This window comes from Echinops telfairi, unplaced genomic scaffold (assembly GCF_000313985.2).
Source record: "Echinops telfairi isolate 266 unplaced genomic scaffold, ASM31398v2 ScPeMD7_443;HRSCAF=831, whole genome shotgun sequence".
NCBI lineage: Eukaryota > Metazoa > Chordata > Mammalia > Afrosoricida > Tenrecidae > Echinops > Echinops telfairi.
This window is the reverse complement of record NW_022104341.1, coordinates 7,599,741-7,618,410: the sequence shown is the minus strand read 5'-3', so window position 1 is coordinate 7,618,410 and position 18,670 is coordinate 7,599,741. Positions and strand designations below refer to the sequence as shown.

General features: G+C 38.1%; 1 protein-coding gene across 1 annotated transcript in view; it reads left to right on the top strand.

Annotated features, from left to right (window-relative positions):
- The window catches only part of STXBP3 (syntaxin binding protein 3), a 53,622-nt gene that overhangs the window by 19,578 nt on the left and 15,374 nt on the right, over positions 1 to 18,670 (top strand). The window contains exons 7-9 of the mRNA XM_045292018.1: positions 3,867 to 4,021; positions 13,122 to 13,212; positions 15,693 to 15,817. Of these exons, the coding sequence (XP_045147953.1) occupies positions 3,867 to 4,021; positions 13,122 to 13,212; positions 15,693 to 15,817 (371 nt within the window). The remainder of the gene's footprint in view (positions 1 to 3,866; positions 4,022 to 13,121; positions 13,213 to 15,692; positions 15,818 to 18,670) is intronic.

Sequence of the window (18,670 nt, the reverse complement as noted above, 5' to 3'; positions counted from 1 at the left end):
CACACGCACACACACACACACACACACACAGAATTGGGATGTTGCTATGAGTCAGAATTGACTCATGGTTTGGTTTTATTGTTTGGTTATTGGAAAGTAATGGGAGAATGGCTACCGGGGAAGCAGATCACAGTCATTGTTACAAGAAGAAATGAATTCTTACATGGAAATTGGGGAAAGAGTGGAATAATCAGTAGGATTTTATAAGACAGACATGAAGAGAGACAAGATAATCCAGCAGGTGAGAATAGTGTAAATACAAAGTTACAGGGGCCAAACTGTGCAGAAGAGCAGAAGGAATAGGAATGAGAGCAGTAGGGTACAGGTACACTAACAAGACTGTCTCTGTAGGGAAGCTTTCTATATATTGTAGGAGGCTTCAAATTCCACCAACATTGATGGCAGGAAATGGGCTGGAGCAGTCAATGATGAGTGCCATCCTAAAGTCTTTAAGGAAAAGTAAACCAAACCAAAATAAACCCACCAAACCCATTGCCGCCCAGGTGATTCTGGCTCACAGAGACCCTGTGCACAGTGTAAATCTTTGTGGGATTGAATAACATCATCTTTCTCTCTTGGAGTGGCTGGTGGGTTTGAACTACTGACTTTGAAGTTATAAGGCCAATGTTTACCTGCAAACAATGCCAGTGCTCCTTCAAGAAGAAGATTAAGAAATAAACACACAGCCATAAAGTTGATTCTTACTCATAGTGAACCTATAAGACAGAGTGGAATTGCTGCCGGGACTTTCTGAGGCTATAAATCTTCATAAGAGGAGACAGCCTCATCTATCTCCAGAGGTAAAGCTGGTGTGTTCACACTGCTGACCTTGCAGTTAGCAGCCAAGCTTATAACCCATTGTACTACCAAGGCCCCTTTTAGGAAGAGTGGAACTCCATGAATCAGGAGAGATTGGTAGTGTCTGGTATGGTAGTGCTCCAAAGACACAAAGTTGAACATTCACCATTATTTAGAAATGACACGAAGTAGAAGAAAATTGACCCACTCCTCCTTTTCCAAGAGTTAGAAGGATTAAGGAAAGATTCTCTTCACATTGGAGAGGGTTTAACGTAAGGAATAATGTGAGGTATACTTTTTTTTTTGCAAGTACATGGGAAGTATTAAAAAATAGGTGAGTTTCTGAACAGTTGATCTTCAGGACTACAAAGCCTGGTACAGATGCTAGACAGGATCTAGACAGGATGGAGGTAGAAGTGGAGCTGAACTAGTGTGAAGAGCAGGGTGGCAGGAGGAAGCGTGTCTGTACTTAGGAAGCAGATTGTGGATGGCAGAGATGAAGAAAGCATTTGCCAGTAGTCTAAAGAACGTTTCATGGCAGGGTGGGGAGCGTTAGAAAGGAGGAAAAGGGGAGACTTGAACTTTTAATACAGTCTTTGCACATAAATAAATACTTATTTTGGTTGAATTATTGTGTCTGTAATATTTCACAGAAGATATTTCAAGACATACTAGTGCGGCACACTGCCATCCCATTTTGGATAGTAGATTCCAATTTTAAGGACATAGGAATATAAGCTATAGAATTGAAATACATGATCATCTATGGAAAATTAATAATGTCTAATATAAGGCCCGTTTTTTGCTTTATTGTATTTCTGTGTACCAGATAGCAGATTTTTATTTCAGACTGCCTCCAGTTCCTTCAGCCATTTATTGGACATGTAGTGAAAAGGAAACAGTACAATCTATAAAAGACACAAGAATTAGACTAAACAGGACAGAGTTGAAACAGGAAAGTGTGAAAACAATGACCATATATCCAACAAATATCTAATGATCAAAATACTTGTAAGACATTGAAGCTTAACAGCAGAAAGACAAATACCCCGGTCATGAACCGGGAAAGGACTTGGATAAACATGTCAACAAAAATGGCATACAGATGCCAACAACACATCAAAACATCATTAACCTTCAGAGAGATGCAAATCAAACCACAATGAGATACAACTACCTCCCCTAGGATTAAAAAAAAAAGACATAAAGTAGGTACCTTGGGTAGGAAGTGGGGACATTGGAACACTAATCCACTACTAATGGGAAAGCAAAATGGTATTACCTTATGGAAAACTGTGTGTCAGTTTCTTAAAGCACACACTAAACATAGAGCTACCCTATGACCCAAGAATTCCGTTCTTAGTTATATATCCCCCAAAAATTGAAAACAGATTCAGAGAGAGAGGTGTACACTGGTAGTCATTGCAGCACTGTTCACAATAGCCGAAAGGTGGGAGCATCCTCAATCCCATCAGCAGATGAATGGACAAACTAAGTGTACATCCATACTGTGGAACGCTACTGATTCCAGGAGGAGAAACGAGAACTTGCTGTGTGCGACAGTATGGGTGGAGCATGAAGACATGTTGGAAGAAATAAGTCAATCATAAGAACAAATCCTCTATGGCCTCGCTTAGATCAAGTCAAAAAAAGGCAGATAGACAGAGACCAGAGTTTATTAGTGATTATCAGGTGGCAGTGAGAGGAAGGAAAGGAGGGTAGTGGTGATGGAAAAATCTCCGTAATTAAGAATGGGGTTGCAGAGCCAATTATTGTAACTGCTGTCAGCGAGGTAGACACTTGTAAAAAGTTAGATAGACATATTTATAAGAAACGACACCCCCACCCCCCCAAAAAAAATTTGCTGCAGATGTAGCTTATTACAACCAAACACCTCATGGGATTTGGTTTGAAGATTGGAAGGTTTTGGGTCATGGTTCCTTGGGGCATCTCAGTTAACTGGCCTAGCAGTGGTTCTCAACCTTCCTAATGCCAAGACCCTTTAATACAGTTCCTCATGTGGTGGTGACGTACCAACCATAAAATTATTTTTGTTGCTACTTCATAACTGTAATTTTGCTTCGGGTGACCCCTATGAAAGTGTTGTTTGACCCCCACAGGGTTTGCGACCCACAGGTTGAGAACTGCTGGTCTAACAGCATTTGTAGTGCTTCTTGCTTCTGTTCTACCTCTTGGTTCTTTGTGAAGTGCCTGGGGTCTTCATAGCTTGCACGTAGCCATCCAAGGCACAATCGGTCTCTGTTTCTTTGGGACAATGAGGAAGGAAAATCAGAATAGGAGGATGATATGAGCTACGTGGCTAATTGTCACGATGAGCAACAGCCTTTGCCAGGAGACCTAGATGGTGACTGGCTACCATTATTAAATATTTTGATCAAAGAATCTTGATCAAAAGAGGGAAATGCAGAACAGAATTTCATATTCTCATAGACTAGACTTTTTGGAGCCATGGAGAATGAGTGAGCCCCTGAGACTGTTGCTCTAAGATCATCTTTAAACCTTAAACCAAATATTCCCGAAGTCATTTAAAAGTGGAACAATAGTTTAGCTTAACTAGTAAACAAGGATTTTCTCTTGAGCACGGTCTGCTTTTAAGAACTATCTGTAGAGTTGCTATGAATCAGCATCAGCTCATGGCAGTGAGTTTCATTTTGGTTAAGCAGGATCGAATTGACTGGCAACTTGAAAGATTAAATAGGAAATGGGAGGGGGTATCGAGTTTATATTAATGAGGGCGGAACAACTCAGATAATCCAGACAAGAATGGTTGCACAACTTGAGGAATGTAATTAGCATCACTGAATTGTACAAGTAGAAACTGTTGAATTGGTCTATGTTTTATTGTGTGTATGAACAACAAAATAAATAAGATCAAGGTGACAGAAAATGAGATTGACTAAGGTAAAAACAGTTGTTTCAAGAAACACTATGTTTAGTACAAGTGTCTTTTACATTTTCTACAGTCCCAAGTACTAGCTGCTTTGTCCTGACTTACTTTAAAAATCTAGTCTCCAGGTTGATGGTGTGCCTTTCTTGGTCTGATTTAGGTGTATACTCTTGATGTACCAGATGCATTCTATTACTGTTACAGTCCAGACCCTAATAATGCAAATGAAAAAGATGCCATTATGGAAGTGATGGCTGAGCAGATAGTTACAGTATGTGCCACCCTGGATGAAAATCCTGGAGTAAGATATAAAAGGTAAGAAACTAAACAGTGTCTGTCCAGGTTAGGGTTTCTATTTGCTGTTCATTATACAGGTAAGTGATGCTTCTGTTACCTGTTGATTTGCAGACTTTATTTTCCTTGTAAAATTATGTTCTGCATCTAAGAGATTTAAAGTTTAAGCCTTAAGTTTAATTTTAAGCCTTTGTTACTGAATTTGACAGCTTAAGTTTGGTATGATTTACAGGCATTTTCCATGGCTTTCAAACAGCATGTAGGAAATGTGTCTTTGTTGACATGCAGGGAATGCTGTTGTGTGGGGTGCTGTCCAGTTGGTTCCAACTCATAGTCACCCGTGCACAACAGAACAAACGGTGCCTCGTCCTACAACGGCCACCGTGTCTGAACCTGTCAATCACCTGGTTCGGGGTATCCTCTTTTACACTGATCTTCTACTTTGCCAAGCATGATGGCCTTTTCCAGGGACTGGTTTCCTCTGATAACATGTACAACGTATGTGAGTCAAAGTAGCGCCATCCTCACTTCGTAGGAGTATCCTGGCTGTATTTTTTCCCCAAACCAGATTTGTTTGTTCTTCTGGCAGTGTGTGGTACTTGCAGAATTCTTAACCAGCCCCACAATGCCAACTCATCAATTCTTCACTGGTCTTCCTCATTCATGTGTACGGTTTTCACGTGAAAAGGGGGCAGTGGAGAATAACGTGGCTTGGGTCAGGAGCACCTTAGTTCTCAAAGTGACATCTTTGCAGATCCACCAGATTTTCCAAGTGGAATACATTGTTTAGTGTTGTAATTGCTGCTTCCATGAGGATTGATTGTGGATCCAATTAAAATGAAATACTTACTTCTCTCTGCACGGATCTGGCTGCTGAAGTCATGGCGGTCCCAGAGAATCTAAAAGAAGCATATGCTAACCAATAATAAAACTATACCAAGAGAGCAATCATGAAGTAATTATGAAAGCCCCCTAAATGATAGAAAAGGAGTGGCCAGAGACCAACCCCCTTTTAAAGGTTCCCTCTGCAGTCCAGGCTAGCCTGAAAAATAAAGACCACATACATAATTGAAAAAGAAAAGAAAGAAAGAGAAGGGAGGAAAGAAGGAAAGGAAATACTTGACAACTTCAAGCTTTCCTCCACTTGTCATGTTATCTATTAGTCCAGTTATGGGGATTATTCGTTTTTTTATTTTCAACAGCAAGTGCTTCAAGTCCTTCTTACTTTCAGCAAGCAAGGTTGTGTTATCTGCGTGTGTTAGGGTTCTCTAAAGAGATAAAACCAAATTGCTGATAATTTAATATATTTATTTATAAAGATAATTAGATATATAACAAGAAATTAACTGTTAAATCATATACAGATAAATATATAATACAAGAAAGAAACAGTTAAATTATAAAGCACTACAAATGGCTCAATGCAACTCACTCCTGTGACAGAGTTGTGAGAGACTAGCAGTCCTTCAAGTCTACTCTGCTGCCAGATCTTCCTTTATTTATAGAGAGAGGTAGGCTATGTCAGCACAGCAGCCAATCACAAGGCAGGTCACCAACCGCCAGTCCCCACCTCCAGAGATGTCTTAAAGGGACCTCAACTTACAGGGACACAGTCCACAGGCTAGGCGTCCCACAGGTAGTGTAGCTTTTAAATTGAGGCACAGAACAAGCAAGGCAGCTGCACACTGGTCCAATGATCAAAGAGTGAATGACAAGAAAGGCGAGGCTCACCAAGCCATTTATCTCTCTGCCCTTCAGTTAATCCCACTTGTGTTTATCGGCCAGGCTGGCACAATAAAATATCTCACTGCGTATCACAGCTTGGTAACGAGCCTTCCTCCCGTCTTGATGTCTTGTTCTTGTAGTCAGCATTTAGATTGAGTAACTATGATGGAAGGTTTAGCCCTAACACACACCTTTCCTGATCGTAAACCAGGCAGTCAGTGTTCCCGGGGCCTATTCCAACTATTACCTCTTGGTCTGTGTACAGATTCCACATGAGCACAATTATGTGATTGGGAATTCCCATTCTTTTCAATGCTATCCATAATTTGTTATGATTGACACAGTTGAATGCCTTTGCATAGTTAATAAAATACAAATAAGCATCTTTCTGGTAGTCTGCTTTCAACCAAGATTCAGCTGATGTCAGCAATGATGTTCCTTGTTCCATATCCTCTCCTGATTCGGACTCGATTTCTGGCAGGTCCCTGTCAATGTGCTACTGCAGCCATTTTTAAATTATCTTCAACAAAATTTTACTTGCGTTTGATGTTAATGATATTGTTTGATAATTTCCACATTCTGTGGGGTCACCTTTTTTGGAAAGGGCACAAGTACGGATCTCTTCCAGTTAGTCGGCCAGGTAACTGTCTTCCAAACTTCTTGGCATAGACTATTAAGGGCTTCCAGTGCTTTTTGTACTTGAGATGGTCTAGAAAATCAAGGGGAAATATTAAAAGTTGTGTATTGGCTCTCATGGATTTGTTTCAGTTTTCTTCAGCTTTAACCTGAACTTACATATGAGCAATTGATGCTTTATTCCACAGTTGGCCCCTGTCCTTGTTTTTGACTGATCATACTGAGCTTCTTCATTGTCTCTTCCCACAGATGTTGTCAGTTTGATTCCTATGTTATATATAAGGGGGTACCCCCAACCCCCAACAAAACAGAAAAAAGCTCTGTTAGGCAGAGCTTTCATAGTACACATTTTTCCCTTTAGGCAAGCATTGAGCAACTCGCTCTGAGTTGATACACCCAGTGGCATCACCTGGAAAGGTTCTCTCTGGTCACAGTGAATTTTTTCGTAGAAGCAGTTTCACTCGAATCTTGTTTTTTGTGATGGCCAATTTTAGAGAATAGCGTGCGGCTGTGAAATTTTGTTTCCTGCTCAGGAAAAATGCCACAGAAACAGTTGTGATATTAAACATAGCTTACAAGGACAATGCTATCGGAAAAACTCAAGTGTATGAATGGTTTTCTCATTTCAAAAAAGGTGAAATGTCAATTGATTACAAACCTTTTTCAGAATGTCTGTCAACTTCTCAAATGGATGAAAATGTGGACAAAATTCATGCACTTGTGCTCAAAGACTGACGACAGATCATTGAAAAGATAGGGAGCTATCTGAACTGTCTTGGAGCTCAGTTCAGCGAATTTTAACAGAAGATTTGAGAATGAGAAGGGTCGCTGTGGAATTTGTGCTTCAGGTTCTGACTGACCAGCAGAAAGAACATGAGTGGAAACACCTTGTGCTTTAAAAGAACAGCTCGGAAACAACCCAGACTTTTTTCAGGGTCATTGCTGGTGACGAGACATGGTGCTATTCTTATGACCCTAAAAGCAAACACCAATCAAGCCAGTGGAAGACACCATCATCATCTCGCACCCCAAAAAGCTGGTCAAGTGAAATCAAAGATGAAGATGATGCTCATTTGCCTTTTTTTTATGTGAGCAGGGGGATAGTACATTTGGAATTTGGTCCACCAGGTCAGACTGTTGACCAACTTTTCTATTTAGAGCAGCGGTTCTCAACCTGTGGGTCGCAACCCCTTTGGGGGGTTGAACGACCCTTTCACAGGGGTCACCTAAGACCATCAGAAAACACATATTTTACTCCTCTATCCGTCTCCAGGTGGGCCCGCACACATGCAGATACGCCCATATACGAGTACCTGCCATGAAGACTGTTACCCATGCTACACCATGCTACAAGACAAAATTTCATTTACTTGTACTTAGAAATAAATATTTCACAATATATAATTACATATTGTTTTTATGATTAATCACTATGCTTTAATTATGTTCAATTTGTAATAATGAAAATACCTCATGCATATCAGATATTTACATTACAATTCATAACAGTAGCAAAATTACAGTTATGAAGTAGCAACAAAAATAATTTTATGGTTGGGGATCACCACAACCTGAGGAACTGTATTAAAGGGTTGCGGCATTGAGGAAGGTTGAGAACCACTGACTTAGAGCTTCTGAGAAGATTGCGTAATAGTATGTGACAAAAAATGCCTGACTTGTGGCAGATGGGGGACTTGTTTTACTACTATGACAATGCACCAGCTCATGCTTAGTGTTCCAGTTTGGGCAAAAAACCAGCATGCCTCTCTTGCCCCATCTTACTCACCTGACCTCACTCTGTGCAACTTCTTTTTGTTTCCTGAAATGAAGAGGGACGTGAAAGGACAGTGATTTGATGATATAGAAGAGATGAAGAAAAAACTGAGGGAGTGCTGTTATTCATCCAAACAGATGAGTTTGAAAAATGTTTCCAAAAATGGAATCACAGATTTGATAAATGTAATGAATGTAATGGAGAGTACTTTGAAGGTGGTAAAGTTGTTTTGTAAAACCTGTAAATATGCAATTGTCCAGATATGTATTTGCCAAATTCATAGAACTGTATACTTAAAACACTTAATTTACATGTAAATTATGACAATAAACAAAATATATCAGACTTATTTAGACAATTTATTGAATTTTTCATTATTGTCAATAGGTGTGGTAATTATTAAATATTTGGAAGAATGAAAATTTGTGCTTTACCAAGATTATTAGTAGATATTGGTTTTACTCATTGAATAACTTATGCTGCACAAATTATATTTTTTGCTTGTATATGAGTTGGGGCAAGGGAGTGTGGAGTCAGTAAATACAGGGGTTATAAAAGGGAAAAAACTGTAAACACATAGCTTTTGGGGGGAGTGGGTGGCGATTCTGGGAGGTTTCCCCCTGCATATTTCATCTGGTGAGGCCCACAGGTATTCATATCTCCAAAGTCTGTCGTGCAGTCTCCAACATTAGATCTATCACAACCGCAATGTTTTCCAACTACTGAGCTTTCTTGTTTCCAGCGTGTACTCTCAAATCACCAGTCATTATTAATGCTTCATTGCATGTTTGAGTAATGCCAGACTGAACAAGTTGGTAGAATTTTTCAATTTCTTCATGACTGCCTAATGTAGTGGTTGGTACATAAAGTTGAATAATGGTTGCATGAACTAGTCCTCCTGATAGGTATATAGATATTATCCTATCCTAGACAGCATTTTACTTCAAGATGGATCTTGAAATGTTCGTTCTGATGACTAATCTGACACCACTCCTCATGAATTTGTCATTTCAGCAGAGTATGCCATGCATGGGATTGTCAGACTCAAAATGGCCAATATCAGTCCAATCCATTTACTTATGCTCAGGATGTTGATCTTTATGCATTCCATTTCATGTTGGATGTCTTCCAGTTTCCTAGATTCATACTTCATACCTTCCAAGTTTTGATTATTAATGGATGCTTGCAGTTTTTGCTTCTCATTTTGGGTCATGTCTCATCGGCAAATGAAGGTTCTAATAGCTTTGCTCCATCCACTCTGTCCATGTCATTAAGGTTGACTCTACATGGAGGAGACAGCTTGTCCCCAGTTGTACTGTGAATACCTTCCACCCTAAGAGACTCCTCTTTCAGCACAATATCTGATAATACCAGCACTATATCTCACCAGGAGCTCTCCTGGTATAGTGGTTACACAGTGGTTACACATAAGGTCAGCAGTTCGAAACCACTCCTCAGGAGAAAAATGAGGCTTTCTACTCCTGTACAGAGTTACAGTCTTGGAAATCCACAGGGCAGTTCTGCCCTGCCCTGTATGGTCGGTAAGAGTCAGAATTGACTCGATGACAGTGAGTTCGCCCGTGAATCATGTCTCACAGTATTCTGCTGCTGTGCATAGCCTTCAGTGACTGATCCCTTAGAATCAGTCACCCTACTTTTTTGGGTAGTATTTTGATAGTCTGGAAACTGCTAAAACTTGTTAACCATGGTCTCTTTGCTGGGGCTTGATATTACCAGTGGCGTAGTTTCCAACATTACAACAACACACAAACCCACAGTACAACAAACTAACAGATGAGTGATGGTATGTACCTGTCTAATATTTTATCATTAATGTCCACCAATTTTAAGCAGTCATATTTTCTGGGTGCCTTTGACTGTATCTAGATCCAATAGCCAAATAGCTTTGTGGGGCCAGGGTTTCTTAAGTAGTTTGTATATATATTTGCTCTCTTTCAAGAGTTCTTTCATTTGAATATTGTCCTTTGTCAGGTTAGCTGGGTGAATTATTTAAGAGTCATGTGCTACCCTGCATTTAAGTTATATCATTCTTACCTAGTTCTTTAAAATCCACTGTTAATTACTTAGGGAAAAAAAATTTCCTTATTTCAGGTATTACCAAACAAGCTCTTTACTCATACCTGAGGAATAAAAACATTGTTTTCCTTACATATATTATGCTGATTCCATTCTGGACTTCCCTGGTGCTGAATTTAGAGCTCCTACTAGATTTCAGTGTGCTTTTGATGATTCTTTATATTCAAGGAAATGACTAAATAATACAAATGTATAATATAACAGCTCACCTATAGACTTGTTTTGGGTTACTATAATAAGTAATAATAAAAGCTATTAAAACTCTATAATGTTCTTGTGCAAATTATTCCTTTACACATTATAGAATTTAAAATGTAGTTCTAATATGACATAATTTCTTTTTGAAATTCTTTTAAAGCAAAAACATAAAATTATTTTAATGAAAATATTTTAAAGTAAAAAAACTTCTCATTTTATATTTGCCATTTTGTTTTTAAGGTATTTAACCTAAAAAGTCTTTAATACTGTGACACCCTCAGAATGAGACCAAATATTTTTGAGGTTGGCCTGATAGTTGAACTTTTCAAACTGTTTTCTTATAGTCTTATTGTTGTTGTTAGGTATTATTGACTTGGTTCTAACTCATAGCGACCCTATGCCATCTTAGAAGTTAGTAATAATAACACTGGTCATGAAGTTGCAATGTAGAATAGAAATGCATCCTTATAGATGATAATGACATGCAGTTGGCTGTTAGAAAGTTGACTAGTGTTAGAGAACAGGTTGGAGGGATAATGGTCAGTGAATATAGAGAGTAATTTTATAATATCTAGATTTAAATTATTAAAATATCTAGACTAAAATATTAAAATTACATAACCCAGAAATGACACTTCTCTAACCCAGAACGACACTTGTAGATGTAATATACCATAGAGAAATAAGTACATTCACAAGGATACTTGTTTCAGAAGTTTGTAATAATATAAAATTGAGGATGACTTAAATATAAATGAATACATAGAATCCAGTATTATTTGTCTGGTTATATACTGTATAAAACTAAACTAAATAAATCTGATATTTATATCAAGGTGAATAGATCTCAAAAACATGTTGATGTGCCATTTATAAAAATACTTAAAGTCACAAAATATAAAATATATATGACATATACACACACATATCTATAAGATCAGAATTGATTCAATGTCAGTGAATGAAGAAGCTTCAAAATGTTTTTTTTTTAATTCCAGTATCTTTAAATTCCATTTTCCATGAATTTTTTGGCGCCCTCTCATATACATGCCTGCTCCTCCCTTACTTTCATATTGCTTGAAGTTTTGCATTTTTGACAGTAGTAAAAGATCTGTTATCCAACTATTTTTGCCATTAACAGCATACATCTGAGTTTAGCACACACCATGGTGAGAGTAATGCTGGATGTGTTGGTTAAGGGTATGTGGCAATTTGGCTGGGCCTTGATTTTATAGTTATGAAATAGTTATGTAAAGCCATAATTGGGCACTTACATAATGATGAAATATGACAGTTATGTAATGATGTAGTTATTTTCTATTTTATGACCTAATGTCATAATCCCTTTTTCCATAATGCTGATTTTCACATAACAATCTGAATATTTTAATAAATGTGGAAAAGTTCAGTTAATAGTATATCAAATGCATATTTAATTATGTCTCGAGTATTGAAAAGCAAGGATGTAATTTTGAGGACTAAGATGCTCCCGACCCAAGTCATGTTATTTTCAGTTACCTCATATGCTTATGAAAGTTGGACATTGAATAGGGAAGACCAAAGAGGAATCAATACATTTTAACTGTGCTGGTGAAGAACATTGTAAGTACCATGGACTACTAAAAGGACAAACCGATCTGTCCTGGAAGAAATTTGGCCTGAGTGCTCCTTAGAGACAAGGATGGCAAGACTTCATCTTACATACTTTGGACGTATTGTTAGTAGAGACTTGTCCCTGGAGAAGGACATCATGCTTAGTAAAGTGAAGGGGCAGCAAAAAGAGGAAGGCCCTCCGCGAGATGGACTGACCTATGGTGCCATCACAGGCTCAGGGAGATAAGGCTGGCTCAGGACCAAGCGCTGTTTCATTCTATTGTGCATAGGTCACCATGGGTCGGAACGGGCTCGACGGCACCTAACAGCAACAACAACATATGTCTGGAATTCAATGGATCCTGGTGACATACTGGTTAAGCACTTGCCCGCAAGAGGTCGGCCCTCCAAAGCTACCAGCTAGCTACTGTAAAGGTGATAGCTTTGGAAACCCTATGGGGAAGTTCTACTCTGTTTTATAGGGTTGCTAGCATTCTGTGGAACCTAACCATATGGATACGTGAAGAGTGGGTGTGTGGAAGGGCATGGAGAAATGACTGGAGGAATACGCTAAATCCATAGTAGTGGTTGCTTTGGGTTAGATGTAAGGGAGAGGACTAGGATTTGAGGAAGAAAGGAAAAGGCAACTCTATTTATAATACTTTATTTCCTTTATATTAAGTATATCTGAAACTTAGGACATTTACATTTGTAAATTCCAAACCAAGCAAACTTAAAAAACCAAACCCAGTGTTGTTGAGTCAATTCTGACTTAGTTCTAACTAGTGACCCTGTAGGACAGAGTAGAATCGCCCCATAGGGCTGCCAAGACTAGTCTTTACAACAGCGGGCTGCTACCTCTTCAGTGGAGTGTGCTGACATTTCACGGGCAAGTGCTTAACCACTATGCCACCAGGATCCATTACATTCCAGGCATCGGGGTTTCATAAAATACACATTTGGTATTTTATTATCTGAACTTTTCCATGTATTAAAATGTTCAGATTAAGACATTTTTTGGTTTCATTTTAAACTTTGATTTTATGATACTGTGAATTATGACCTAAAAGAATAATTGTTTAAACTTTTCATTTCCAGCAAACCTTTAGATAATGCCAATAAACTTGCACAGCTTGTTGAAAACAAACTTGAAAACTACTACAAACTGGATGAAAAGAGCCAAATAAAGGTATTGTACATAAAGTCCTTCTTAGTCCTTTGTACCCTCAAAGCACTGTTGTTTGTTAATTTACTAATATTGATATGGAAATCATGACCATAAGTATGGCAGACACTATAATGGACTGTCTGGTTTTGATGGGAGGTAATACGAGTTTTAAAGTCAGCACTGTGTCCAAATCTTGGCCCTGTCTTTAACCCAGTTATGTGTAACTTCTCTGTATCTCAGATAATATGAGATAGTATACGGTGATCTATTTTATGACATTGAGCATTGAGAGGATTGACATCTAACATTCTTAGAACAATGCTTACCAGTAAATAAACATTTACGTAATCGATGTCAGATATTTCTATTATTATTAGCCTGTGACCATGGCTAAATTAGTTACCTGAGTTTGTTTTCCATATATTAAATGGATTTTATAAAGTCTCTCCCTTGCTTGACTGGTATGAGAATTGAATGAGTCAACATGTACATATGTAAGTGTTGGCAGGTATAGCAATTTAATAAATGACAGCTGTTACTGTCTCTTATTCAGATTATAAAGTGACAGATGGCTAAGCGTGGAACGTGGAGAACATCAGCATTTTAGGAGCCTGAGGGGCCTGAAAGATGTGGTGCCTGAGGGTTAGGAAGCCATATGACAGAAGCTGGAGAATCGAAGGACCGAACTGTTGATAGATGAGGCGAGAGAGAGGCGAGGAAATGAAGAAAAAAGCTTCAAGTGTAATACGAACATAGGCCAGACCAGGCTGCGGTCTTGAACGGCATCCACCAGAAGAGGCCCTTGAGCTTGACTAAATCTAGCAGAGCAGAAGAGAGTTTATTGCATGGATATTAAGATTCTTTGAGCAGAAACAGAAAAAAAAAAAAGTCAAAATTCACCCAAAAAGACAACTTGGTTATGATGAAATGTCTGAACTCAGATATTATGTTAGTTTAGAACTTCTAAAGTTACTGGTTCAGTGTATTAAGTGTCATTATGAAGACAGATGGCTTGGTGCATTTAGTAGTGCAATAAATGTTTTCTCAGTGGAGGAAGAGACATGGACTGTGGTATAGTGACTGTTGCTTTAGTCAGTCTTAAGCCATTTCAGTAGGGGGGGGGGGGACAAAACTACAAAGAATAAATGTGTCCTTTCTAATATTTCCGCTAGGGAAATACTCATTCTTCAAATGCTTGATCCTTTTTCTTCAATGTTTTGCTAAAGTGTCACCTGCCTTTTGAAACCTCTCTTGACTCTAGGCCCAGTGATACTACCTTCCCCAGGCTGCCCTAATCTCCAAGCTGGCACTTATACAGCACTGTGTTTTTCCTTCTTGTATGTCTGAAGACGCAGAGCTCCAATTTACTGAGGGCTTACTGAAAGCCAGGCACCAAGCTAAATGAATCATAGTTTTCTGACATTTGATGTTTACAGAAACGTGATGTTTATAGAAACATTTTGATGTTTACAGAAACATTTGATGTTTATAAAAACATAGGCATAGGTTCTATTATTGTATTTCATTTTATAAATAAGGATACTGGGATTGTAAACAAGTTAAGCTTACCCAGTCTTGTAAGAAAGTGGTGGATTCAACCACAGATCTGTCTGATGCTATAGACTATTCTCTGAACCACTATATAATACGTCTCAAAGTTGACTTAAATATGTGAATAATTAACATGTAAAAAAAATCTAACATAAGTAATTTATATTACATTGTTACATGTAACTAAAGAGAAATTAATTGTAATCTCATTGCTTTGAAAATATGTCCAAATTACTGTTTAAAAATAAATTATGCAAAATACTGATATTAGCAATAATTTTTCTCATCACCATTCATAGTTTAGTGATGAATGCTGTTTGTGAATAAATGATAATAAGACTTCAATTGTGATTTACTGTCTTAGCTTGCATGAATATAATCTTTTAAAATAGCAGAGTGGTTAAGAGCACTGACTATGAATGAAGCAGATCTGGGATCAGATCTACACTTTGTCACTTACTCTCCATGACCTTACTGAATCTCAAGCCTTCCTGCCTGCATTTCATCCTGTCTTACAGGGGTGCTCTGAGAATAAGTGAAATACCTCCCCGAGCACAATGTTTAGCAGAACGAGCACATGTAGCAGCTATTACTCATAATTTACATCAGTTTTAGTATTTATAGAGCTGAGTTCACAAGAGACTAGATTTAGTGCATGCCAAATGTTGATTTTTTTAAAAAGTACTTTCAGAACAGTATCTTACTGAGTATAGATTTTTAGTCTAATTACGAAAGCCAGTGACTGTGTGGTCTTGTTTTCTTCCCCCTCATTGTGCCACTCAGCTTATTTTTAAAAGATAACTTTACATTTTGAAGACAATTAGCCATTTTTTTAATTTATGGAGAGAAGGGACAGAGTGGAGTTTAGGGGAAATCTCTTGTTTTCTAAGAAATATGTGTACACAAAGAAATGAAAGTTTCTTAAGGCATTTTCTGTCTTGTAATTTTAGGGGAAAACACATTCCCAGCTCTTGATAATTGACCGTGGCTTTGATCCTGTCTCCACTGTCCTGCATGAACTGACCTTTCAGGCAATGGCATACGATCTACTACCAATTGAGAATGATACATACAAGCAAGTATAACTGGAAGGGCATATACAAACAGGGTGGAGGCTGAACATCTAACGATTATGTGTGGGAGGCTGAAATCTGGACGCTGCTATAAACTGACCTATCTCAGGACGCTATCCTTTTCTTGTCCCGAGCATCATAATCTTTAAAATATGTTTACCTTCTAAGTTAATGAGTCACTCGACTGCTTTGGAGCTTTATTGATGTATTTGCTTCCTTGACTCAGCCCACAGCAAAGCTACATTTCAGCAGGTGGAATTTTGACTTTGTGCATTAAGGTCAAATACCAGGCTTGTTATTCTACTTATTGAAGCAGAATCCATAGTCATACTGGTTAGACTGAATTTATTCTGAGTCATGCACCCCAAAGTATCAGTATTTGTGCCTTGCCGATATAAAGTTTTAAAGAGATTAGAGCACTGGTACACACAGTAGACTGACGTATGACTAGTCACAGCTTTTTCATTTTGGTACTCTCGGCAGCTTGACTTCGAATAACAAATCCTTTGCACTTTATAAGTAGTGTTAAATAGAAAGCTAAATCAACAGAATAGATTTCCTGTCAAGGGACCATTCTACTATAATTGTGTGTATCATTTATGTATGTGTATTTTGTGTATTGAATGTGTATGTTTGTTGCTTGGTATAATAATCTCTAAATAGGAATGTCTCAGCCAAGATTTACTTATTGTACATGCTAGTAAAAATGAAGATCAGTCAGTATGTTTAGAATTTTTATGTTTAAATTAAATCAGAAGTTTTCTTAGATTGAAAAAAGGAGTCCTGGTGGCACTGACAGGTAAGCACTGGACTGCTGACCAAAAGGTCAGTGGTTTAAGCCCACCTGCCACTCTCCAGGAGAACACTGAGACTGTCTGCTCCCATAAGTATTTACAAAAGCCTCAGAGGCGCTAGACAGGGTTGTTCTGAGTCAGACCCACTTGAGGGCAGTGGTTAATTAGAAAGATCCATATGTTTGTGATAAATTCAATAACTTAATATTTTTTAAAACAACCATTAAAAATATTTTTAATCATCTATTATATTTTTATTTGCATTCTGGTCAGACTCTGGTTTTTGTGAACTTTTTCTGTCTTATTTGTGTTGCTCTCAGAAGACAGAAATCAGTACAGGTCCTATATGCATGTCAACATGTATTTGTGTAGTTATTTTTCTAATGAAATCATTTCAAGCAGTTTACTTAAAATTGTCAGAAAGGCTATTGTGTACTTCTTTTATCCTCTAGGTCTTGAAACCTACATTGCTCAAGAGATTTAAAAATCATTAACCAATTTCAGGATGCTAAATGATATGGTTGCAGCTTATATAGATTTCAGACCTTTCTGCCTAGTGTTAAAGAAATGTATCTGCCTGTTTGAAGGCAAGCAAAGCAAGCTGTAAGTTCATAAGAGTAATTTAAAAGTAATTTAAATTCATAAGACAATTGAAAGAAAAAAAATCAGGTGTAGATTGGATGGGAGCATTGGTTTCCTATGGTTTGTGCTCTGTCACAATTTTATTTTACCGTATATACTTGTGCATAACCCAAGTTTTTCAGCACATTTTTAATGCAGTTTTTGTGGTAAAATTAGGTGTCTCGGCTGATATGTGGGTCGGTTTATACCAGAGTATATACGATAAATAGTTTCATTGACATATAATTCACGTATCATACAATTAAATAGTTAAATCGCATCAAAAACTATACAGTTATCACCACAATCCATTTTAGAGCATTTTCTTTGTTTTTGTACTCATCGTTATTCGCTCCCCTTTTTCCCCCAACCTTCCCTGCCATACCTTCCCTCCCCTGCCATTTCCAGTTACTGTGTCTAGAGACTTACCTCTCCTGCATTTCATGTACAAAGTATCACTTTAAAACGACAACCAACAATATAGAAACAGAATACCAAACAGGAGGTTATCATTGTCCAGATACACTCTTAAAACGGATTGTCATCATCTTTGAGTATTGTCAAGTTCCGGCTCCAAATCTTTGTTTCTAGATCACTTTGAAGTAAAAGGTATCTGTGTGATACAAAGTGTCATATTAAATGACAGAAAAGGTTTCCACCCTTAACAGAGTCTTATTACTAAACACACTCATTCTACCTTTGAACATACGTAATTAAGAATGCACAGGTGGTTTTAAGGACCTATTAATAATTTGCCTCTGGAAAAGAATGGTTATATTCATGTAACAGAAGTCCGTTTCTGTTATCTCGGGTCCAGAGCTCAGAAAGCTCAGTGCAAGCCCTTGTCTTGGCTCACGAAAAGATAGCCCTGAGGATGTCCAAACTTCTGGCTCCACCAATGGAAGGAGAAGGTCTGCATTTAAAAAAGGAAGAAAGAATTACATTTGGAGAAGCAATCAGGAAAAGCTTCCTAGCTTTAAATGAGAAGAGGCCCAGGGCCTAGTTGTTAGGAGCTGGGCTGCTCACCACAAGGTCAGCAGTTCAGAATCACTAGTTGCTCCTCGAGAGACAGACAGGCATTCTCCTCCTGCAAACAGCCTGAAACCCCTCAGCCGTTGCACCCTGCTCCCTAAGGTCTGTGAGTCAGCGCTGACTGGATGGCAGTGAGGGAGAGTGTTGGAGTAGTGTCACAGCCCCTGCCCCCATGAATTGCTGCACACCTAAATAGAATCCAGGAAAGCTGTCACAGGTGTTTATGGTGATACTCATCATTTTGTTTTTTAATTTCCTTTCCCATTCCTTGAAGAAGCGCGGTTATCAAGTTGAAGAAGAATATAGAAACAGATGATCTATATCGTTTGTGATTTTGTACCAATTCAGAAACATCTTCAGTATTTTAGGCTATGTTGGGGGTGCCGTTGTTATTCTTTTTTTTTTTTT